Source organism: Clinocottus analis, unplaced genomic scaffold (assembly GCF_023055335.1).
Source record: "Clinocottus analis isolate CAN_PGR_092001 unplaced genomic scaffold, fCliAna1.0.p SCAF_11, whole genome shotgun sequence".
Lineage (NCBI taxonomy): Eukaryota > Metazoa > Chordata > Actinopteri > Perciformes > Cottidae > Clinocottus > Clinocottus analis.
The window spans coordinates 6,350,999-6,374,830 of NW_027175832.1; the positions used below are offsets into that span (position 1 = coordinate 6,350,999).

The 23,832-nt window shown below is 45.7% G+C and overlaps 1 protein-coding gene across 6 annotated transcripts in view; it reads left to right on the forward strand.

Annotated features, from left to right (window-relative positions):
* Positions 1 to 23,832, forward strand: part of LOC137803165 (microtubule cross-linking factor 1) — a 55,271-nt gene that overhangs the window by 26,327 nt on the left and 5,112 nt on the right. The window contains exons 4-15 of one of the 6 annotated variants that reach the window (XR_011080035.1): positions 878 to 937; positions 1,242 to 2,624; positions 9,650 to 9,751; positions 10,363 to 10,587; positions 11,276 to 11,440; positions 13,802 to 13,969; positions 16,856 to 17,128; positions 18,488 to 18,808; positions 19,147 to 19,223; positions 19,721 to 21,293; positions 21,485 to 21,509; positions 23,431 to 23,488. Coding sequence is in view for 5 of the 6 variants with exons in the window: in XM_068601471.1 (XP_068457572.1) it covers positions 878 to 937; positions 1,242 to 2,624; positions 9,650 to 9,751; positions 10,363 to 10,587; positions 11,276 to 11,440; positions 13,802 to 13,969; positions 16,856 to 17,128; positions 18,488 to 18,808; positions 19,147 to 19,223; positions 19,721 to 21,293; positions 23,431 to 23,469 (4,386 nt within the window). In the remaining variant the exon portion in view is untranslated. Of the gene's footprint in view, positions 1 to 877; positions 938 to 1,241; positions 2,625 to 9,649; positions 9,752 to 10,362; positions 10,588 to 11,275; positions 11,441 to 13,801; positions 13,970 to 16,855; positions 17,129 to 18,487; positions 18,809 to 19,146; positions 19,224 to 19,720; positions 21,294 to 21,484; positions 21,609 to 23,430; positions 23,489 to 23,832 lie in introns of those variants that run through there. The other 5 variants (XM_068601471.1, XM_068601473.1, XM_068601472.1 and 2 more) reach the window with 5 other exon arrangements.

Below are 23,832 nucleotides of genomic sequence, written 5' to 3' on the forward strand. Positions count from 1 at the left end.
GGCAGATTTCCCCACTGGACAGGCAGATGCTTTCCCCCCCAGAGCGTTGTGGAAGCGCCATGTGTCACTGAATCTGAGCCGGGTTAAGACATGTGTCACACTGAGCTCTCAATGGGATCTAAAGCACCCTGGTGCATCATACATACAAAAAAAAAAAAAAAAGACACGACAGAACATCCTCATTATCTGTACTGTGCGGGACTTCTGGTCTTAATGCTGAGCAGAATTGTCTGGCTGACAATTTACTTGACAACATCCCGTAAATCACACTAGTGTGACTGACATGGTAACCAGATGTTGACCCTTGATATCTGCTATTACCATTACTACATGCAGACAGTAATTAGGTCATGTGATCTTCAGTCTGCATGAGAGTAAATACTTCCTTATTAGACTTAGCTTTGACCTGATGGTGGAAATGTTATGTAAGATATCCGCGTAGATTAATGTTCTTCTGGCTTTTTGCAGTCTCTGCTTCATATTGTGGGGGAGTTGGTAGTAATGTTAGAGAACCTATTTGTTCCAATTCATTGGTGTTATACAGTACAATTATCATTACTGTGATTGAGAGTTATTGGGCGTGTCTGGCATTGTGATCTATAGAAATCTGAGTAGGACCATAAAATTACAGAGATGCTCACTATTGAATTCACAAAGCCTCATGTATTGCTTTTACCGGTGTGCTGCATGCTGGTTTATTATTTCCTGTTTCCCTCTCGCAGCACCACTGAATGCTGGAGAATATTTCAATAATGTTCTATGCGATTACATGTTTTACATCCTTCTTCCTTGTTCTAAATGATTACCTGTTTTACATCCTTCTTCCCTGTTCTACACGATTACATGTTTCACATCCTTCTTCCTTGTTCTTTGACAGACTGCACTGAGGAGACGAGGAAGCAGGGAAGCATTTAAAGACAAGAAGTCCATGAGTCAGGTGAAAATAATTCTCAAAATACCATTCATGCCATTTCCTTTTATGCCTGTATGCAATACACGGAACATGGAACACGTGCTCGGTTACTCGTTCCTTCATTACTATGAAACCAGATTTTGCATACACTGTTCTGCTAAATATTAAATAGAGCACCACGTACAGATTAATCCACCACTGAAAATAGTCCCCAACAAATGCACTCGTTAATCCTTTACAGTGCAACAATAACATAGGAATAAAATATGACGAACTTTATCCCCTCAAGTTTTGAATTGTGACATCCTCATCCCTTTCACCCTCATAGGAGGACAGCGCAGACCTCAGGTGCCAGCTCCAGTTTGCCAAAGAGGAGTCTGGCCTGATGAGGAAAAAGATGGCGAAGCTGGGTCGAGAGAAGGACGAACTGGAGCAGGAGCTGCAGAGGTACAAGTCAGTTTACGGGGACGTGGACAGTCCCCTTTCTCTGGCCGAGTGCTCCGGCGGCGGTCCTCACACCACTCGAGAGGCTGAGCTGCGATTACGGCTCAAGCTGGTGGAGGAAGAGGCTAACATCCTGGGCAGAAAGATTGTGGAGCTGGAAGTGGAGAACCGCAGCCTGCGATCAGAAAACGAAGACATCCGCTGTCAGTATGAAAGAGACTGCTTTGGGCGGGAACCGTTCTCCAGCATGCCCTCGTCGCCGTACGGCGGCGACGCGCTGGACTCGGCAAGTGAACTACGTCGCCACCTGCAATTTGTGGAGGAGGAGGCTGAGCTGCTGCGCCGCTCCATCTCCGAGATTGAGGACCACAACAGGCAGCTGACGTCTGAACTTAATCTCTTCAAGTTCGGCCCCAGCAGCAGCTCTGTCGGCGAGGAGGGTAGTGAGGGAGGCTTATTTAAACCTGGCAATGGGGGGAACGGCAACAGCTCCAGCAGTGGGATGATGATGGAGGAGCTTAAATCAGCGAGGATGCAGATCAATGAGCTGAGCGGAAAGGTGATGAAGCTGCAGTACGAGAACCGAGTCCTGGTGTCCAATGTCCAGCGCTGTGACCTGGCTGCACACCTGGGCCTGCGCACCGGCAGCCCTCGAGACAGCGACGCAGAGAGTGATGCAGGCCGGCGAGAAGCGGCCGAGGAAGAGGAAGCGGGGCGTCTACTACTCCTCCACCCCAAGAGAGAGGGACCCATTGGGGGCGAGAGTGACTCCGAAGATCTGTTTGAGAAAACCGCAACCACCTCGGGGTTCGGAAGCATCAAACCGTCCGATGGCAGTGAGCTCAGCGCCACTGAACTGGCCAATCGCAGGCGGGAAGAACGCGAGTCGTTCACAAACGTGAAGCGCGAGGCGGATAGGCTCGGGAAGACGGTGGACCGTCTGATCACGGACACAGACAGTCTGATCTTTGAGGGCAGGCTGCTGGTGACGACAGGAGAGAGCCTGGAAGGAGGGGAGGCGTCTGGATCCAAACCAGACACCCAAGTCCTGGACACCATCAACACTCGCATGAAGGCTTTCCGCACTGAGCTGCACATCTTCATGGAGAAGCTGGACCATGTGGGGGAGGTGCTGAGAGAAAGGACAGACGATCTGTCCCCCATGCCGAACCTCACAGAGTCCAGCAGCTTCCTGTCCACGGTCACCTCCATGTCCCGTGACTCCCCCATTGGCACCTTTGGAAGGGACCTGGTTACAGACTTCCAGGTAAGTTTAATGGGTAGACTTCTTGTGGCCTTTATTGCTGTTTTAAAGGTGACATCCCTGAGTACAGTAAGAGTTTTTTTTTATGTGGCTGCTTGGTTCTTTTGCATAAAATGAATGACAATATATCAATAATTAAGGCCTGTCAGCCAGCATGGCAGTTAGCGATGATGAGGAAAAAGTCAGTATTTACTGTGCAAACAAGATCTAAAATCTTGCATAAAAACATTGATTTGCATTCAACCTCAAAAACAACCCACTTGATCGAAACAATATCATGGAGACAAGACAATGTTGTACCAAATGGCTTCATCGCTTTCAAACAGCAATCAAAAATGTTGAGTCTGCAAAATCCTGTCAAATAGCAGACATCCGCAAGAAAACCCACTGGTGTATTTGTAAATGTGAGAATTCATTTAGGCTTGATTTGAATGGCCCGAAGTGTGCATTCATTAGTGCACTTAGGTCCAAAATAAACTAAATGAGATCCTCAATCAGCACTGTGTGTAAACACACAGCTCTAATTAATGACAGTGGCAGCGCCGTACATCTTTAGATGAAAAACACTATATACAGCCTGTCAATGGGAACCTCATTAAGTCGTAGGCCAACATAGATTTTAGGGTAGGTTCGGATTCTTTCAAGTCTATTTTAAAACAATACGTATATGCCTGTATGTATGTGAAGAGTTATAGGTCACTGGGATGGTTCTCCCATTCGATAGCGGCGGCAGTGTGACCCCACTTTAAGAGAAAAGGGAGAAAAATCCACAATCTTCGTTCCGTGCAGAGAAAACTCATCAGACTCGGTTTGCAGGCGTTGAGGGGTACGACTGCATATGGGAAACAAGTTGGGTGAAGAAGTGTCTCCAGAGGGAGCTGTGTGGAGTCTGATGAGCTTGGTCGGTGCAGAAGACGACAAGTTTGAAAATGTCTTGGTGCGGAGTTGGAAAGAAGTGAGCTGACCAGACCTGTGTAGCGCCTCATCTCAGCGTCAGGCTCGTGGCTACGTAGCCGCTACTAGCTTAAGGTCGAGTTGCTTTGTTGATAATGTAGGCGGCAGGTTTTGACAAGGAGCAAGAACGCATGGAATAAAAAAGGCGAGGGATCTCTTCTGTTGCATTGATTTTAATCTCTTTTTCTTTCTTTTTCTTTTTTTTTACTGTTTATCACGAGTCTAGTTATGTGACAGGATAACTCTTTTAATGTCAGACAAAGCTAATATAAGGCTTTCCAAGATGTCTGACTTTCTCTGCCCTTTGGCATGGAGTGAGGACAGTGGGTTGTGTTCCCCGTTGCGTAGCTGGGGAGTTGTCGCTTGTCAAACGGGAACACGCCGGTGTCCAAAAGCAAAATCAGGGAGGGCAGAAACCTCCCGTGGAGCAGAGGGGCACAAGCTCGCTTGATCTTGATTTTCAGCATGAAATTGGGGCCTCGTGATTCTTCTCATTGTTTGGGTTTGAAGCAGCAGTTATCAGACTAGTCACCACAGAGATGTCTAGCTCGTACGATGCCGCTTTGGGATTCTCAAGTGTCTTTTCCTCTCACTGTGAAGCCAAATTCATCAAGTGTTGGATAGGTCGCCCGCTCGTAGAGAAAGTGCGCCGGGATCAGAGCATCATGAGACTGATGGGGTTTGATAGACTTGAAACATCCGAACCTTTAATTTAAAGCCCCAATTGAGAGACTCTTGAGACGTTCAGTGCCAAAACAGGGAGATTTAGAAGCACCGCCGCTCCGACATGAGCCACCCAGCTCTACCACACTGGCATTACCGCCGCCCCCTCCTCCGAACCACCATCGCTTTCAGCTGCTGCCACATTCACATCTGCATCTCCATGCACATCCTCATAGCCAGCAGCCCTGCCTGCCTCCTCCTCCCTGCACTCACTGTCTGCAGCTGCCCTGCTTCCAGTCGGCCAGGGCAAATGGGAGGGTGCTTTATATGAATGGAGTACTAAAGGCGTTCTGGCAGCTTCTTCATTTGGCTTGATGCAAAGCTTCTCCTGACGTAGTGAACTGTTCCATGCATGATGAAGGGAAGTGACTTTTCTCCCGACAGCTTTGCTACACCATGCTATCATTTGTGTGACTCATTATGACGCGCACAAATGGTGTGGCTATTATGTTTGCACCACAGATCATCACACACACACACACACACACACAGACACGTGGGATTGCTTACTCCAGTCCACGGTGTTGCCAAGGAGACGAACCATAAAAATGTGCGCGTCTCAAATAACCTCTGTTGAATAAAAAAAAAAAAAAGAGAGTTGCATGGCGCTGCAGTGTGAGTCGCCTGTGGAAGAACCTCGCTGGCTGTCATCCTGCTTTCTGTTCTTGTTTCATTGCAGCTTAGTGGAAGTCAGCATAGCAACACACTGTGTCCTCTTCCAAAGCAGGTTCATTATCTGTGTGCTGCATGATCAGGCATCTTGGATGTTTCCAATCAGTCATATTGGAATAAAACAAATGTCTCTTCAAGAACCCAATCCGCTTCGTGGCGGTAATGGAGTGAAGCCTCTTCCATACTGATTCTATCCCAGCGATTTCTTTACGCTTTGGTCCTTCGCCTGTGCGGCTCTCTGGTTAGTCTGGATGAAGCTGGGTGGTTGGGTCGAAGCTAACCACTGTACTAACAACTCCCGTCTGGTCAACGCAATCCGGCCTTTCCATTGAGAGTTGTTGAAGATATGCAGAGCAGTTTACTATGTAGTGGATGAAGAGAGAGAAAATAGTCCCTTAAGCGGCAAAGAATAGGTCAATTTATTCCATGAACACATTTTAATGTGAAGATCCACCAGAAAAAAATAAGTCGAGATGTTTTCTCTCTGTCCTCTAATTTTATTAAATGTATCTAATAATAACAAGAGCAGTATGCCATAATTACGAGATTATTATCTGATAACTTTCTAGTAAGTTGCTATGTTATGAAATGGTTTCTTGTAAGTCTGGCTTTCGTATCTCTGAATTATAAGATGTGGATCTTAAGATAATCAAAGTATTCTGCTGTTTCAATCGTTCTAATGAGGTTTCAGTACCCGGATCATCAAGTGAAATGTGTATCTTGTAATTCTGAGAGCTTTACCAGACAATTATGTGATAAAAGTATAGACACGAGATGATAGATTCTGATAAGTGCCAAATGTTTATCTTGCATTCAAGATGTAGTAGTGTTGGAAAACACATCACATAATTACAAGATGCAGAACGGAAAGAAACCAAAGACTCATGTCCACTTATTACAAGAATTAGGTTAGGGCCTTATCAAATACTTTCTTGTTTACTCGATAATAATGAGATACAAATATTGTAAATACGTGATAAAAGTCTCAAAATATGGAAGTTACAGTTATGAGAATGTCTGAATGCTGCACACTTATGTAGACAGCTATTTGGCCCAGCAACATCAACTTCCTGCTAACATATATATATATAACCTGGGCACTGCTACAAAGTCTAGCATGGCCCTCTCTCAAACCTTCACTGAAGCCTCAAATGCCTTCAGCGCATTGTAAATGCTGTATTGTCTGAAAACAATGTGCATCAAAACCGGCTCGTGATGCACCTCTCCTTAGCTGACTGCTGCTACAACACACACGGCTGTGCACAGGCATGTGCTGGGAACCTTTAGCGTGCTAGCTCTCGCTCTGCAGTTTGCCGTGGTATCTCTCAGCTGTTGGTTTGGACTCATGTATCCCTCATTGCATGCGCTTCATAACAAGTGTTTTGCATTCTTCCCCCTCCCCCCCCCCCCCCCTTCTCTTTGTTCCTCTTTGTGTTCCCGCCAGATGTTTCAGCCCATCATTTTGTTCATCCTCATTCTTGTTCTCTTCTCATCTCTCTCGTACGCCGTCATCTTTAAGTTGGTCTTTCTCTTTGCGCTTTTCTTCGTACTCTAGCCCGCTTGTTTATCTCCACACCGTCTAGTCTGTTAATTTCCCCCTTCAGCTTATATTCTTTACCCATTTTCTGTTTTGTTTTTGTTTTATTTTCCCCGCCCCGCTTTTTTCCCCCCCTCATCCCCTCGCCCCGTTTGTTGTCTCCTGTCTGTTTTGTCCACAATCCACCTCACACATCTCCCCCCCATCCCACCACCACTACCTGCTCCCCCGTATCCTGCACCTGTCCCCCCCCCCACCCCCCCACCCTCTCCCCTACACTTTCCACACCCCCCCCTCCCCTCCCCTTCTCCACCCCACGTCACTCACAGTCCGGTCAGAGGGATGAGCTGGAGTGGCGTCTAGGACAGGAGCGAGGCGTGGAGCCCCAGAGCCAGAGCCGGGGTTGGGGCCAGGCCCAAAGCAGGGGAGCCACGGGACTCACTAGGTACCACAGGCCCCTGGCTTTAAGAGCAGAGGTCAGTGCCTCCTCCCTCCTCCATCTCCCTTTCCACCTGTGGGACTGAGTTGACACTGGCTCCACACTGTAATCCCCGTACACGGGCCTTCTGTCAACCTGCACTCTATTTTCGAATCATTTCAAGTGACTCAAACACAAATTTGGTTTTGTTTCTTCTCTGTGGAGCGACAAGTCCTTTCTTTCCAGCAGTGAAATGTTGTGAAATACAGCTCTGCAGAGTCTGTGGACGGCCCCAAAACCATGTATTTTTTATTTAAATTAAATGTTTTATACAGCAGGGAAATATATGAATACAAATAATCTAATCATGTTTTGACTAAATGCATTTTGAAAGTTCTCACATCATGGACTCACATAAATGAAACAATAGTAAGTGTTGGTACAGATTGAGGGTTATTCTACTGAAAAGACATTATTTTGTGGTTTGTTTTTGGAATATCTGCTGGCCTGAGAAGCAGTGCACCATGGTAAGAAAGACTTAACTTGCCTTACAGTCAAGCGGTTGCATTTGCATATGCTGGTCAGTTCTGAGGAGTTTGATATAACAGATTAAAACCTGGAAACATTTTCTTTTTTTTGGATCTCTGATTACTTCACCAAAGTTAACAATATTTACCTTTTCTTCTATGTGCGTACATTTAAAGTCAATTCTGAGGATGAAGTTCGTTCTATTAGGAGCCTTCTCAAATCACCAAAATATACAAATTGCCTCTGAGTACCATAAACTATATGTTTGGCTGATTTTTCATTTGGTTGGTTATGATCAGAAGGCCTCTCAGTCCAGCATGTCGAGTGACACTCCAGCTACAGCCATTTTTTTCTAATGCTGAACACAATTTCACTTCATTCACTCTACTTTCAGGCTAAATATCCACTCCCACAGCCACTGATCTTTATTTATTTATGTTAAAAGTCTTTTAAATTAACATTTTATTGCTGCCTTTTAACTTCACCCCATGTTCCCTGGACAGTTTTGCTATTGATTAAAAAACAAAACAAGTATAAAGTAGATTGCCTGCGTAGAACGCCAGTCTTAAATTCTAGATAATTTCTTGCACCAAGCATATCAATTGCATGTTGTTCTCTAATATATATATATATATATATATATATATATATATATATATATATATATATATATATATATATATATATATATATATATCTGCTGGTCGACAGTTTTGTTGCCCTCTAAAACAGTGTGAGACAGCTACAGCGTATCGACTTGTTAGGCGTATGTATGCACTCAGTGTATCACGGCTGAGTCTGCACTCTGTCCTGAAGCCCTCTGGCATCGCTTCATCACCGCCAGCTTCACCACTCGACTCAGCAGATGAAAAGCATGTAAAAATGCCACTTACGCAGACGAGCCACGGTATACACTTAAACACCCAAAATCAAAGAGGCAAGTAGTGACGTCACTGCAGCACACTTCAGGTCAGTTAAACCCTTCAGCGACGCCACGCTTTAAGAAACTGGACGCTGTGATTCATAATTCGCTGCCTCATGCTTGTGTTCATAGACAAATGGCCCGCTGTTACGTACTGCAGAGTTCTGGCAGCGGGGGATGTGACATGTTACAGTAACAGTTACATTTCTTGCACATGGGTGTGTGTGATTTCTTTGTGCCCCCTGTGCTTTCTGACGCAGTGTAATCTGTGAGGTTGAAAGAATGAATGCGAAAGCGGCTCAAATATGGCGGGATTAGCTCGGCACTGTAGGCCTGGGTGATTTGCATTTGACATTGGGCTGACAGGGAGGTGATCCAGGGTCAGTACACACCGAACAGCTCCACTTACTGTTGGAGGGGACAGACAGACGGCCGCTCGGATTGGAAGAAGGAAATCACGCGGGGAAAAAAAAAACACTGCAATTTCCAAATTGTCAAAGTCTGCACTGTTAGGAGAGAGAGGGAAGTCTTGTAAAGGAGTTGAAGAATCATTACATTCAAAACCATAAACATAAGCATCTCATTTCCCTATGAGCATTTATTCACCTGTAGGAAAAGCCTAAACTTTCACAAAGTTAAGTAGCGGAGGGGGGGGAGGGGCCAAACGATTTATTTGTGTGACTTCCTGGAGTCTCCACCGGTTGCCCAAGAACTTCAGAGTGACGTCAAAACTCCAGGAAGTCATTTTTACTTGAGAGGTAATAATAGACAGATTTTTGTTACTTTTTGTTTCCCCAGTTTCTTGCTAAGCTAGCGGCCTGCACATTGTAGCTCCATATTTAGTGGAAACTCATTAGAGTGATATAGGTTGACTCGTTCCAAAAATGTCAACCTCCTTCCTTTGAGATTCATATACTTTCGTTTGAGGTTTGATCCAAGAGCTCTGAAGTCGCTAGAGGAAGACATTTTAAGTACAGTTTGAAAATGTGCAGCATTAAATTATAATCACTTCCTGAGTCGTTGTAGAAGAAGGTATAATGGGTTTCCAACCTCAGTGGAAGTTTTGAAGTGTTGCTCAGTGAGTTTGAGAAATCAGAGAGAGAACCAATATAATCGAGCGTAATCATCTCATACACAAAACCGTGCGACTCTGTGTGACTATAACATCCATCTTTACCGAGAGACAAACGGAGCAATAGTGCGACCTCAAGGTGTGACGTAACTTATCCAAAGTGTTTTTAAAGTAACTGTGTGCTGCGCTGTTGTGGGTTCAGCTCCGGGACACGCCGGCTTCTGACATCCAGCTTCGTCTGGATCATGAGCGAAGGCTGAGAGCGGCGGCGGAGGAACAGGAGGCCGCCATTCCTCTTCCTCAGGTACGGCAATGCGGTCAGTCACGCTGCGTTTGAGCGTGAGAGCACCAGGATCACACTTCATTTGTTCTGCTGTCTTTGCTGCAGATTAAACACGATTCTAATTAAGTTTCACCACTTGAGAGGAACGAAAGTTTCGCTTTAATATCCAGGCCTGCATTTGGCGAGAGACTGAGATGGATGTTACACTGTGTTCGTCGTGTCGCGTTAAGTCCTTTTTTTTGTGCTTGCAACATGCAAACTTAAAAATTAGACTTTCAGTCAAAGTTGAACAAAAGAAAATATTTTCAGCACGCAGAATCCTGAAGCATCGTTGAGCTAAAAAAATATTCTTGATGAACTCAAATTTTTTAATCAAAAATGCCAAAAATGATCTGGTTGTTGCCTCTTACATGTATAGAAAATCCTAATATTTTCTGCATATATCTATTTCATGGCCAAAAGTGATCATAAATTAGACGTATTATTGAACCGATAGACCTCCTGAAACAGTGTATGATTGCATAAAAAAATACTTTGTCAATCACTTCCTATTATTATGTGAGTATGACAGTTTTAAATGAAACCTTTTAGTGCCAATGTGAAGCACATCTTTGCTGCGGTCCCTTCAACAGCAGGAAGATGAGCGACTGCGTCTGGAGGCCCAACGTGGAGGTCTGGAGTTGCCGGGCCTTCAGACCCACGAGGTGCCCTGGCCTCAGGAGAGAGCCGTGCTGCAGCAGGAGGTCCGCCTCTTCAGACGCAACAGCATCATCTTCTACATGAAGCTCAGGTGGATCCTCATGCACTGGAGGCTCGGCCGCAAGGACGTCCCCGGAGAGGAAACGGTCAACCCGGTGGTGAGTCAGAGTTGTCGGTTTTCAAAATGTTTCCCAGCATCTTTTCTGACTGATTGATAGTCGGGTTAATCGGTCACCCGGCTGTTTGAGCCTCTCCCTTTGTTGTTCAGCGGTCGATTCTTCACTTTACGCTTATCTTCTGATACTACCTGTTGATTACACTCGTAATTAATGAGATTCATGTTTTTCTTTCTTTCTTTTTTTCGGGAATGTTCACATCATAGTTCATAGTTCTGCACTGCACCGCCCCGCAGATCACAGCAGTTTACCTCTTCACTTTGTCTTTTAAAAGTCTTTTTAACCTGAATGTTCTGTTGACATCCGTTTATTCATGCAGCATCTTGTGAAACCTAATATGAGTCTACAGATGGTGCATCAGTGTGCAGCCCTTGACTTGACATTGAGTCCCGGCAAAACATTTTCTCAAGTTTATTTCATGTTAAACCCCGTACTTCCACAGGGGCCGCAAGTCTGAAGTATTTTAGATGATAAGGTCGTTAAAAAGATGCATGTGATTGGGAGTATTGAGCACATGACAATTGAGGAAAATAAGGTGTTTCTCTGCCCCATTGCATGCTGGAATACGCTGAGCGACTGTGAGCCTGAAACAGAACGGAGCGGTGGTACAGAAAACACATTGTGCATGAATTCAAACGCAGGCTTTTCATGGCCGTGTCGTCCGTTCCAGTTCGAGAAGTTGGAAGGCATCCCGGAGCTGAGAGTGATAATGGAGCAGGCGGAGGGTGAGTCAGATCGAGACGAGAGACGACGCTTACCACAAACTCCAGAGAACGTCCCCGACCCCATCTTCCCTCTGCCGTCACCTGATCGACACCTGCCGCATCAAAGACAGGTACTCGCGGGCTTTTCTGATTCATTTTCATCGAGACAAAATTATGAAGAATTGCAACTCCAGTGACTCCCCCTGTCTACCTCTTTTTAAAGTATCACCTAAACAGGACGTGGCATTGTTTAACGAGAGTCACGTTTTCACTTCATCAGCCATGTTGTGACGTAGAAGTTTTCAACCAGATTCAACGGAGGAGATGGTGGAAAATGTAATACGGCGGAGATAAGAGGGTCCATGGCATTTGGAACAATGTACACACAGCTTTTCAGCGGCTTAGAATCAGCTCGATATTTTAGCTTTCGCTGCTCCGTCAAACACATTTTGTGTCATCACGCTATGGAAACGGCCTATTCCTTTTTTCATATTGTTGTGTTGTATGAATTAGAACTACACGTGTAAATTACTAAGCATGTGCATTAGTCCCTGCCAGGGTACTTAATTATTTAATGTGCGTAGTAGATGATTGAACAATGTTATGTAAAGTATCCGTGCTACACACATAGAAATGTTAAGTCATGCAAAACTATTAAAGAAGAGAAATAAAATAAGTAAAATACACTACAATAACACTTTAGTAATTGTAGCCAGGGAGAATCTTATACTATCTTTACAAAAAGATAGTATACAGTTACATATATACTGTATATATAATGAACAATATAACTGTAAAGTAGCATAATTTACATGTTGTACTTCCTTGTCATTTGAAGTGCTTTCATCATTTCAAAGGTTGAATGTAAAAACCTGCTTTAATTTCTATAGCATCTCTATTTTCTCACGTAAATTGGTGTGCTGAGCTTTTACATTTCCCTCGTTCATTGTCATTGTTTGGCAGCTGCTTTATGAGAGCGGTTTGGCATTGTATGCAGATGAGAAATGTGGCCTAGTTAACAAGTTAGAGGCAGTAATTATTTTTGAGAGCACAACAACATGGAGCCTCATCGGTTACATGCCACGAAGACAAAAGGAGCTCCTGTTCTTCAGGTTCTCCCCTCACATGGTGTGTTTTGAGATCGGGACGTCCAGCGACCACTTTGCCCCGCTGTAAGACCAAAGAAAGCATTTGGGGCGGATGCATTATTAAGACGGCCTAGGTACCCTACTTTACTGTGTTTTGATTTTTACATATCATAACCATGTTTTTTTTTCCAGGTGATCTGACATCGTTGCTTTACTTTGAGAGCTTTCTTCAATTTGAATAAGTGTGCCTGTTTCTGTGTCACAGCAAACACATGCTGGGTTTCCACCGTGTCGTCTGGTTTCCTCCCACATTAATGTGCATGCATATGAATTATTCAAAAATACTCATGTCACTGCAGCTTGAGTGCTGACATCTGCTCACAGTTGCAGAGGGTGAAAATCCCCAGGGGGGGAAGATACAAAAATGTGATCTAGTATCTTCTTATTGCCTTGTTTTTTCTAAATAAATGAGTTAATGGTGAATGGTGCAGTCGAGCTTGGCGTGTATTGCTACACAAAATGTCTTTCCTAGCTAAATAGTGTCTCGCTACCAAGCGGCACCACTGTTATCAAACTGCTCGCTGGGAAACCTGTTCGTTATAAATCCTATTAAAAAGCAAACCTTTATCTTTTTAGATCTAAAAAAAAAAGTTCCATGCATTTTCGGATGCTCACACGATGCATATTTAAAGACACAAAAGTAGAACAAGACGAAAAAGGAAGGTTGTTCATGTGAGGTCCCCTTTTTTTTCCTGGTTATACTGGACTGACGTGCACTGGCCTTTTAACACCTGAGCTCATATCGTGTTCACAAAGCCGGTGGCGCTGTAGTGAAACCTCCAGGTGATGTTTTACTCACAGACTCCTTTGTGCTTCACTGCCTCCTGCCAAGACCTGAGGCGTCTTCACAGCAGGGCTACCAGAGGCAAACAGCTCCCCACACACCTCTCTGGGCAGGAAGAACACACATTGAAATGGACTAAAATAAATCCTTGGTCGTGGAAGAGCTTTTTGTTGCAGCTTTAAAGTCCGGATTTTTGAGCGTGTACAGTGTACATCCAATCTTACGCTCCAAAAATCTGGATGGGTGTACATTGTACACCCATCTGTGTGTATAGGTTTTTAGTGCTTTAATGCTCAAGGTAGGAGGGATGGGTAAGGACAAGGATAAAAGACGGAGAGAAGCAGGAGGCAGATGGGAAACAGGATGGAGAAGTTCAAGTGAAATTGATTTATAAAGCACTCACAAAGCAGGTTTGTCCCAAAGCGCTTCACAGAGAAACAAAGGACGGGCCCATCAACACGAGGACAGAACTCGCTGAGCTTGCCGTGTGTGTGGTTGGTCTGAGTGTGTTGGGTTCACCTTTCTGAAATGATTGTTTTGTCCGAATCCTCTTTGTGCAGTTTGGGGAGAACCGGCAAGTGCTGCAGGCCCTGCGGACGCTGCTGGAGGAGTTTCAAATGGAGCTGCAGGAGGAGGAGGCGCGGCGGTGCCACCTGCAGCAGTCCTACGCAAACGACAAAGCCGCCTGGGAGGTCAAGTGGGCAGAGATGAAGTGCCAGTTCGCCCAGGTACAGATGGCGTCTCAGCGCCCACCTTAAAGGGACAGAACACAATCTGGTGGAGAAAACTAGCGGTGCATTCAATAAGCGGCAAGGTCACAGTGAACATGTTGCTTTCTTCATTTAGAGCAAAGCAGTAACAAGTTTTTAAAAAAAAGAAATACCCCCCCCCCCCCCCCCCCCCCCCCGAGGCCTATCCCTGTCATATTTGGGAGTGCAGCAATGTAATGACAGCGTGCCTTAATCCATACCCCCAAGTGACAAACAAATGGACCGAATACAATTTATAATCATCCGTGAACAATTACATTCTAACAGGAAGGACAGCTTCCAATAAGATGAGAATATGATAAATGGTCTGCGTGGCACTAATGAATATGTCACCGTGCAAACTAATTCATTTAGCATTATTCCAGTGCTTCTAAGTGAACTCAAAACGGCTGAAAGCACTCTCTGGTATACCTAATGGGAGTTTAAATACTTTGTAGATTAGGATCAGAGTATATTCATTTAAACCAGATAAGAGCACAAGACGAGCTGATATCACTTATTTTGTATGGAATTAACTGATATTTAGGTCAATATAAAAAAAAAACAGTATAAAGCCTCCAAGATGCTCCTTTTTTTTTTTTTTTTTTTTTAGCATTTCTGACTTTGTAAAATAAAAGAGTTCAAGAGGCTTCCCGCTGGCGGGAGGAGGGGAGGCGGACTGTGTTTCAGTCAGTGATGAGCGGCGCTCAAACGCTGTCAGGGTAAACAGTTGAATAACCCTTCACATTACAGAGCGATCACCTGTTAGCAGAGAAATGAGCCAAACTCACACTGGGGAAAAGCAACATGGGAAAAATATTCCCAGGCTACACCGACACATAGTGGCTTCAGATGTGAAGGTGTAGACTATTTTTACTGTGTAGTAGTCTGGATTAACCTTATTGTATTGGCATTGGGCATCAAGACTAGACAGCAGTGGTGGAAAGTAACAAAGTACATTTAGCTTAAGCAGCGCACTTAAAGGAAGAGTTCACCCAAAAACAAAACAATATGCATGTAGTGCTCATCAGTAGGCACCCTATGGAATCCAGTGTCCTTAAGCAGTGGAAGAACGAAAGGAAATGTTTTGTTGAAGCCTCGTTTACGATCAAGACAATGTGGAAAAACAAAGGAATCAATTTCAGGACCGAGAATATGTTATTTCTTGACCACACGTATCGGAAGATAAAAGCGACTGCAGCAGACTACTCTCTTTACCCAGCTGAGCCTGATGAAAAAAAAATAATAAACTGGAGCTCAAGGAATGAATTAAGAAGTTGATTTATCGGAGGATTATCTTTATAACTCTCATGTTATTAATCAGACAATCTTTGAAATGGTTGGTGTCCTTCCACAAAGCTGCAGTCACCGAGGGCATCGACGAGAACTAATTTACTTAGTTTCCTCTGATAACACCGTGCTGAGTTCTCCTCTTGCTCCACTGTGCTTCGTCCTGATTAAGACTTCTGAAATATGCCCCTAAACTCCCGCTTTTTATTCAGGATTATTACACAGCCCAGCAGAGCAGAGCGGAATTGTAAATTACCTTCACCTGCGTCTCTATATGTGGATTCATTTTTAAAGATATTAATACCAGGCCGGCTCCTGTTTCACTCTCTGCTTTGGTCTGGTTCGGTTCTCTGGTGTCGAGCCTTCGAAATGACCGGCTATATTTATAACGTCTCACATCCTGGCTGTGGGCATTTTGTCAGCAGCTATTACTGCACATAGCCTCCCCAGTGTGGAACCAGTCAGTCTTCAAACCCAGTGTGAAGGTATACAAAACAAACATTTGGACGGAGTTATGTAAGCTGAGATCTCATGGCAGCCTTGACTTGCTCTCCACGTCGCGGCAGTGCTGCAGACTCTGGTTTGGACCATTATGTTCGGCGGCCAGAGCCTGTCTGAAGATTACAAAGCTCTGCTGTAGCTCCACTCAGCTCTGCAGCTTTGAAGATTGCTGCAGTCTGAATCCTCGGTTTATGTCTTTCCACCAGCAAGTGGTTTACAATATGAATTTTGGGAGGGCAGCCCTCACTCAAGTTTGTACTGTCTGTCCGTCAGCTACAAAACAACTCCTGGTGATTTTACCTTTTCTTAAGCTCATTGTGTTCCTTTGTGAATCAGAGTTTTTAAACTTTAGTGGTTTACGTGCACTGTGTTAGAGGCTTTTCAAACTGAAAACAGGCCCGCATTAAAACAACGCAGAGGTCGGGGATGTAGGTGGGGATGTGTTGCTTCAGATCGGGTAACAGGATGTCCAATTTGAGTAACGGAGCATTTGCATATGGAGCGCTGCAGGAATAAGTCTTGAAAACCAAGAAATGAATCAGCGTTTTTGCATTTCCGGTTCTATCATCTTCAAGTCAATGCTGTTTGATGCGCAGCATCAGCATTTCCATTAATTCTCTTAAAACGTATTGCAGCTGTTTGTCTCAGTAAACAGCTCAAGTTCGCCATTGCGTTATTCTCTCATGAATTGGTGTCATGGGAAGGATACGCTGGATAAAAAGTAACTTGTATTCTGTCATTTCTTTAATCTGTTTGACACAAACATGATGACTCCCTCTGCTTGAGGAAAAAAAAAAAGAGTTTTCCTCCATCTGCAAAATGTCATCTTTTGAAAATGTCCGTGCCTTCAAACAAGCGCAGAGGCATTTCACGTATTTCTCCCCAGCTTTATGCAAGCCGATTATCCCTTTGGTATTTTAGAATAGGCATCGCTCGATATAATAAAAACTCTCCTTTCCTCAATTGATGCTCTGTGTGATTTTTTTTTTCCTCCCTTGCTCTACTGCGCATTATAATGATGACTTCATAATGACTCATCAACCCAACACCCCTGTGTCTCTGCTTGTTGACCAGCTGGAGGAGGGCACACACGGCCAGGTGCGAGGCGAGGCTCAGGGAGGCGAAGGGGAACCGCCCGAAGACCCCGAGTGGGCCTTGAAGCTGGAGCGCGAGGAGCACCGGCGTCTGCTGGCCGACAGCCACAACACCTCCCTGGACCTCCGCTGGAAGCTGCAGCACGGAGAGCAGAGCTGGAGCCGCGAGAGGGGAGACCTGCTGGAGCGCTTCGACCGGGAGCGGCAGGAGTGGGACGGCAGCATGAGGGAGCTCCAACGCAAGATGGACAGGGTGAGAGACGGGAGGAGCTGGAAGGAGACGGAGAAAAGAAGAGTTGTAGGAGTGTGACGGGAGGAGGAAGAGAAGCAGGGAACAAACGATAAAAAAAAATGTCCGGCTCACACACATCGATGTGCATTTAGTGGCTGTGCTGGAGCTTTCGGCGGCATCACACTTTTGTTTCAAAAGCCAGCACAACTACAGATCTGAAGCTTTGCTTGTTATGCCGTGTGTCATTTTTTTTTTTTTTATTTCTCTTCCTTTTGAAAATGTTCGAGCCTTCGATCGAGAGCGGAGGTTCATCCAAAAAACATATTTCTTGTTTACCTCCGGCTTCATCATGCGAGGCGATTATCTCTCTGGAGTTTGGTACTTTAAAATAGTCACAGCTAGATCTAATAAATACTCAGGATTACTGAATAATTGATGCCCTGCGTTGATTTAATTAGACAAACTACAGTGTCTCCCCTTGTGTGCAGGGCAGGAGAAAGAAACATGAGCTGGTAATATGATATGAGTGTGAGAGTTTTCACAGGAACTCAAATAATCACACTCTGAAAGCCGGAAAAAAAAATAACTGCTGATGCACCATTGAATTTAGGAGACCCAGAGCAGGAAGTAGAGATGCTTAATGTGCAAACTATGAAGCACAAGTCCCCAACTGAGCTGTTCAGACTGGCAGAGTGAAAGGTGTTGAGTGATGGGGTTGTTTTCCTTCAAACTCCAGCCTGAAGCAAGGAAATAAAGCCAGGAGAATTACTCAATAGCTTACATTTTATTAAATTTAAGGAAAGCAAGGTGTTCCTATGTGAAGAAAGCCTCCCACTGCATAAATAAAGCATACTGTAAATGTAAAATAATAGCAATATCAGCCTCGTGAATGAATCTAACAGGAGTCAGGCTGTAATGTTGTAGACCATTCTAGTTCAGCTGTTTTAAAGTGGCGTTATATGAGGTACTTAATGGTATTTAATGGTACCATACAGCATTACCTGGCAGTCAGCACACCCTCAGTTTGCAGAAAGAAAAACAGTAAACCGCCACAGGAGCAAATCAGTGCACTGAATGGACAGAGGAAGCAGCAACATGTAATTTAGACAACTAATAGAGAGGTTCACCCAAAAAATATCCACCTCACGTTTAAGCGAACGGCACATTTGTCATCGCTTTACGTTTCCGTCAGACAGCGCTTCCCGACAGAGAACTGAAGCTGTCCTCTACTCCGTCTTCAAGGGACCACACTCCATTGAAAAATGTTTTCCCTCTCAGAACCTCAGAACATATTCAAACAATGTGGATATAAGTCATTTCTCTGACTGATCACCTGATATCTGTGTGTGTGTGTGTGTGTGTGTGTCATCCTCTGTGCAGCTGCAGCGAGAGCTGAACACCCGCGACATCACAGACGGCGGCTCGGACCACAGAGGTGTGTTCTTTCCTCAGGACGGTCCCTGCAGCGCTCCCCGGTCGCCGCGCTCCCCCCGTACGTCCACACCCGTCCCCGCTGCCCCGCCCGTGCGCTCCCACTCCGACTCTGAGGCCATGCTGGAGGAGCCGGGGGCCGCGAGGAGGCTGAGAGGCCCAACGGAGAGCCTGTTCCTGGACGCGCTGTCTCTGGACCCCCTCAGCGAGCTGAAGATCCCATCACCCTGCAGACTGGAGAGCGAGAAGAGGTTCCCCTGCATGAAGGAGGTAACATGCGCCGGGAGCGTGGCGCTTCAGCACACGACACACAAGTCCTTATGTAAATGGCGAAATGGACGTTTTTCTGTATTTCGTGACATTTTAAAGATTACGTTGTTACTTAAATGGTCCCAAAACAGGCAAGACTGTTTATTGGATGAACATTCATGAGTTCAAACCACGAAATGAAATGATTGTGCTGCTAAAATGTTTGCCAAAACACAATGCAATTTGTTTTCATTGTGTTTTTATGCCTTGCTTTGTTTTGTTTTCCTCATATTAGTGCCGATAAATCGTGCTCCACTGATTTTCCACATGATCTCACTGTTGTATCTGTTGTGGTTCAGGCCCTCAATGAGATTTTGGAGAGAGAAGTCGATCCTGCGAGCCCAGATGACGAGATGGGCGGTGGGAGTCTGCTCAGGTAACCTCATGAAAAAGCTTCAAGTCAAACTAAGTTCAAAGAGTGTTTGAATGGGTTAAACCATCCCGTCAAATGTATTCTGCTTCATTTAAATAGACACAGCACCAAGAACTGGTCTGCTTATTCAGCCTCCTGCAGCATTTTGGTGCTCATACATACACATCAATCCCCGGAGAGATCGGCTATTGATTCTAGTAACAGTTTCTTGAAGTAACAGTGAGTTTCCCCTAGGTGGAATTTCTGTAAAAAAAATCTGTTATGGCGACATATAAATCCAGCTCACAGTGCTGTTAAATAATTGAGACCATTTTGAAACATTTAAAAGCCTTAAGTTGCTTTTCAAAAAACATACACACATATTTAGTTTTGGCTGTCAGCAGCGGGGACATAAAGGATATGAGATCATGATGGGTTGTGATGTTTGGTTTCAGTGTTAACAGGGGGTGCGCGTGTGCGTGTGTGCGTGTGTGTGTGTGTGTGTCCATGTGTGTGTCCAGGGCCAAGTCTGTGTGCTCCATGAGCGACTTCCAGCGGTTAATGGACAGCTCGCCGTTCCTCCCCGACAAGACTCACCACGGGGATCTGGGCCAAGACGACTTCACCCCGCCTCTGTCCCCGGACGACCTCAAGTACATTGAGGAGTTCAACAACAAGGGCTGGGACTTTCCAGCATCCACCTCTGGCCCGGATCCTGCCCTGGAAGTGTGGACAGACAAACCCCCCGAGGCCCGGGGAGGGGAGCTCGTTCTTGAACCATTCCAGCCGGCCTCCTGGTTCCTCACCACCAGCGCCACCCGGACCACCAGCACCCTGAGCAGCCCCGAGCACTGCCACAAGTCCCCGCTGAGGGGCAACGGAGCGGGGGCGGAAGGGGTGGGAGTGGAGCACTACGGGGTCCACAAGCTCCACAGCCCTACCAGACCTGGGGCAGCTGAGCACCCTACTGCCCAAGACCCAAACTTCCTGTACGCCAAAGTGCCCAAAGCCAGGGGCGGAGGAGAGGCTGGGGTGGGAGGCGGCGGGTCAGATGAGGTGTTCAGCAGCGGGAGGTGGGCATGTGGGCTCCTGGACAGCGGGGGGTTGAGGACTTCTCCGAGCCAGTCTCCGATCTGCCCCACCGTGGGCTTCACCTCCTCTCTGGAGCTCCAGCTCTCCAGAAACATGAGCGACGACATGAAGGAGGTGGCCATCTCTGTGAGGAACGCCATCCGTTCACCCCCGGGGCCCGCCGTTAAGGACACCGCCTGCCAGACCAACGGATTCACCACGCGAGGCACTCAGACCACTCAGACCATCAGCGTCGGTCTCCAAACGGACCTGTTGAGGAACCTGACCAGCAGCCCCCACCGCTGCCTCACCCCAAAAGGTGGCGGGACGCCTATTTCGTCGCCGTCGCGCAGCGTGAGGAAGGTTCAGTACTCCCCTGTCGTGCAGAGTAAGTTCGAGCGACCCTGCTGCTCGCCAAAGTACGGCTCGCCCAAGCTACAGCGCAAACTGTCCACATCCAACAAGGCCGAGCTGCCCAACACCAACCGCGCTCCCACCCCCACCACGCCGCAGAAGGGCAACAGCGAGTCGGCGTGGGCCCGCTCCACCACCACGCGCGACAGCCCCGTCCACACCACCATCAACGACGGCCTCTCCAGCCTCTTCAACATCATCGAGCACAACCCCGTGGCCTACGACTCCCTGCAGAAGTTCAACAAGTCTCCCAGCCACTCTCGGCCCACCCCTCCCTCCACCACCGAGCCCAGCCCCGCCCACGGGGCTCTCGCCACGGACCCCAGGAGCGAGTGCTTGCGGGTAGCTCGCGGGCGCTCGCCGAGCCCCGTGCAGCTGATAGTGGAGACTCAGGGGGAGAAAAACGCGGAAGTGGTGAGCATCAGGCAGGACCTGTCGGCGCCGCCGGGCTACACGCTGGCTGAAAACACCGCTCGCATCCTTAACAAGAAGCTGCAGGAGCAGAGCTTTCGAGAGGAGCGGCGGCTGCAGGCCGGAGGACAGAGCGGCCACAGCAGAGACAGCAGCCGGCAGGCCGACTCAGACAGAGGACAGTCTGGATGTATGGAGGTAAATATGCAGAGGCACTGGATTCAGCGCTTCATTCATTTGATCTGGGGCCCGTGTTTCATGACGCAAAAATATTTATGACTTTTTCTTGGATTTTCCCTGTAATGGTTGAAGACAAACTGTACGGCATATGTGGTTAATCAGAGATAAAGCTACGTTATGATATCACTAAAATGTTGCTTTTTTCTCAGATGGAAAGCACTGACTGATGCAATGGTAATGTCAAAAATATTTGACCCTCTTCAAAAATACTGAACTCTTTTTCATGGCTGTATGTAGACACTCTCTAAGGTTTCTTCTTCTTCTTCTTCTTCTTCTTCTTCTTCTTCTTCTTCTTCTTCTTCTTCTTCTTCTTCTTCTTCTTCTTCTTCTTCTTCTTCTTCTTCTGTAATTGTCTTTTATTTCTGTGCTTTAACTTTCACTGAGGCCCGACCGAACTCTGATTCATGTGTCCAATAACTGGGGATGTGAAATGAATGATCTCACGGTAATGATCGGAGTGAGGTCACAGTTACACAGTTACCTGCTTCTATTACATAGCATTATTAGCAATTATCTGATTAAATGTTCAACCAGCATTTGAAGGGGCTCGAGTTTTTGAAGCAATTTGATTTCCCCGATCCCAAAATCAATCAAGAACAGGTGCGCTGACATGTCGGTCGGGCCTTTTTCACCACCCATTCAGCTGACCTGTGGGAAAATAATAAATGACAGACAGAAAACCATCTTTCTGGTCATGTTTAAATGTGAAACATTAAGACAAATGCTTTCAGTTTACTGTATTTACCAGCACGCCACAAAAGACCTGTACATTATAACAATACATACCGAGAGATGCGCTGTATCTTTGAAACTATAGCGTGACCAGTGAGCAACACAATCCCACATGTGTCATTTAAGATGTCCGCTTACATGAAGGATTCAGAACAGACGCGACTAAGATTTGACTCTGATATGTGATTTTATGGATGATAGTGGAGTGTGTGTTTTCTGCAGTCGTTCACTAAGTGAGGCCTTCTGTGCATGACGGATGGAGATAATGAATTAAAACGGTGGTGAAGCAGATCTTGCTGTGTATCGTGTGTCCCTCAAATGGAAAAATATACACGCGAAAAATTCATTTTTTTGCTAATCCAGTAAATAAATAATACTTGAAATCAATCACAATCTTGTAGAGCTCAACACGGTGTCTTCACATTGCTTGTTTTGTGTAACGGAAAGATGAGCGATATGAACATTATTACAATCTGTAACCAGCAGTCATTTTCCTCGTTAACTTGGACAATGGATGCGTTATGAAAAATTGTTAACCACCAATTTTCTGTCAATCCATCAGTTTTTGCACAAAAGGAAATTCAACCAAAAGTCCACATTGAAACCATTTCAAATGTATAATACATGTGTTTCGGGATGTAGCAGAACTTCTAGAAATTCAAAAAAGTTGAAACCGCCCTTACATGAAATAACCAGAGTTCGATGTGTTGCATTTTAGATGAATCACGGCTCCAAGCGAATTATGTGCCATTAAAATTCAGTCAAGTCATCACGTGTGTTGTGTTCCACTAACAATATACGACAACACGGTATAAAACAGAGAAATAAAACAGCGCTATCTTCCATTCAAGAAGCAAATGTTTTGCATAATTGTTTAAATAAATATGAGTCAAATTATTATTTGATGCATTTTCGGATCGATTGATAAATTGACTAAAGGTTTCAACAATACAGAGGATGACACATTCCTCCTGATAGTAACTTCATCGCTTTTGTACACAGTCACGTCCTCCAACCCTAGATTTGGTTTATTTGTAGCCGTTCATATTGAATGTTTCTATTTATTTCCAACAACATTCCACCGGCCTGTGCATCTACGCCGAGCTCAACGTCCCAGTTGTGTTTTTTTACAGGTCTAAAGTGAATGGGTGTGTGTTTACTTAACTTTCTGTGTGGTCAGCCACCTTAATTCTTCTGCTAAACCTTTCCGCCTTTGTTATGCCAGACTTGTCAGACTTCCTCTTTACCCAATTTACCAATTAACATTTCCTGCTCTATTTCCCCCCCCCCCCGCCCCTCTTCCCTCCCCTCTGGGCTTTATCTCTCCCTCCCCCTCTTCCCTGTCCGCTGTGCTCTGATCCAGAACCACACTGTCATACTAACAACTCCTTGGGGACTCTAACTCTGCTTGTCTCCGTGATGTAAGTTCGTCTTCCTCCTCCTCCTCCTCCTCCTCCACGAACCTTTTCGCGGTGGGTTCACCGGCCACACGGACCTCTCACCTCACGCCCTGCAGACCCCGCCCCCTTCCTCGCCCTCACCCTCTTCATTAATGCATGCTTCACAGGACGGCAGAGTGACAGTGTGTGAAGCCATTGGAGTGGTGTCAAAAGTTGTGCGGCGGCCATACATCTGTATCTTTGTGTTAATGCACGCATGATCCGTTTCTTTGTTATAGATCATCTGTTTTTTAAAGGACCATAAGGGGGTATTTTGCATGTTTTAGAGACCATCAATCACATAAATCGCATCTACTGTTTTGTGG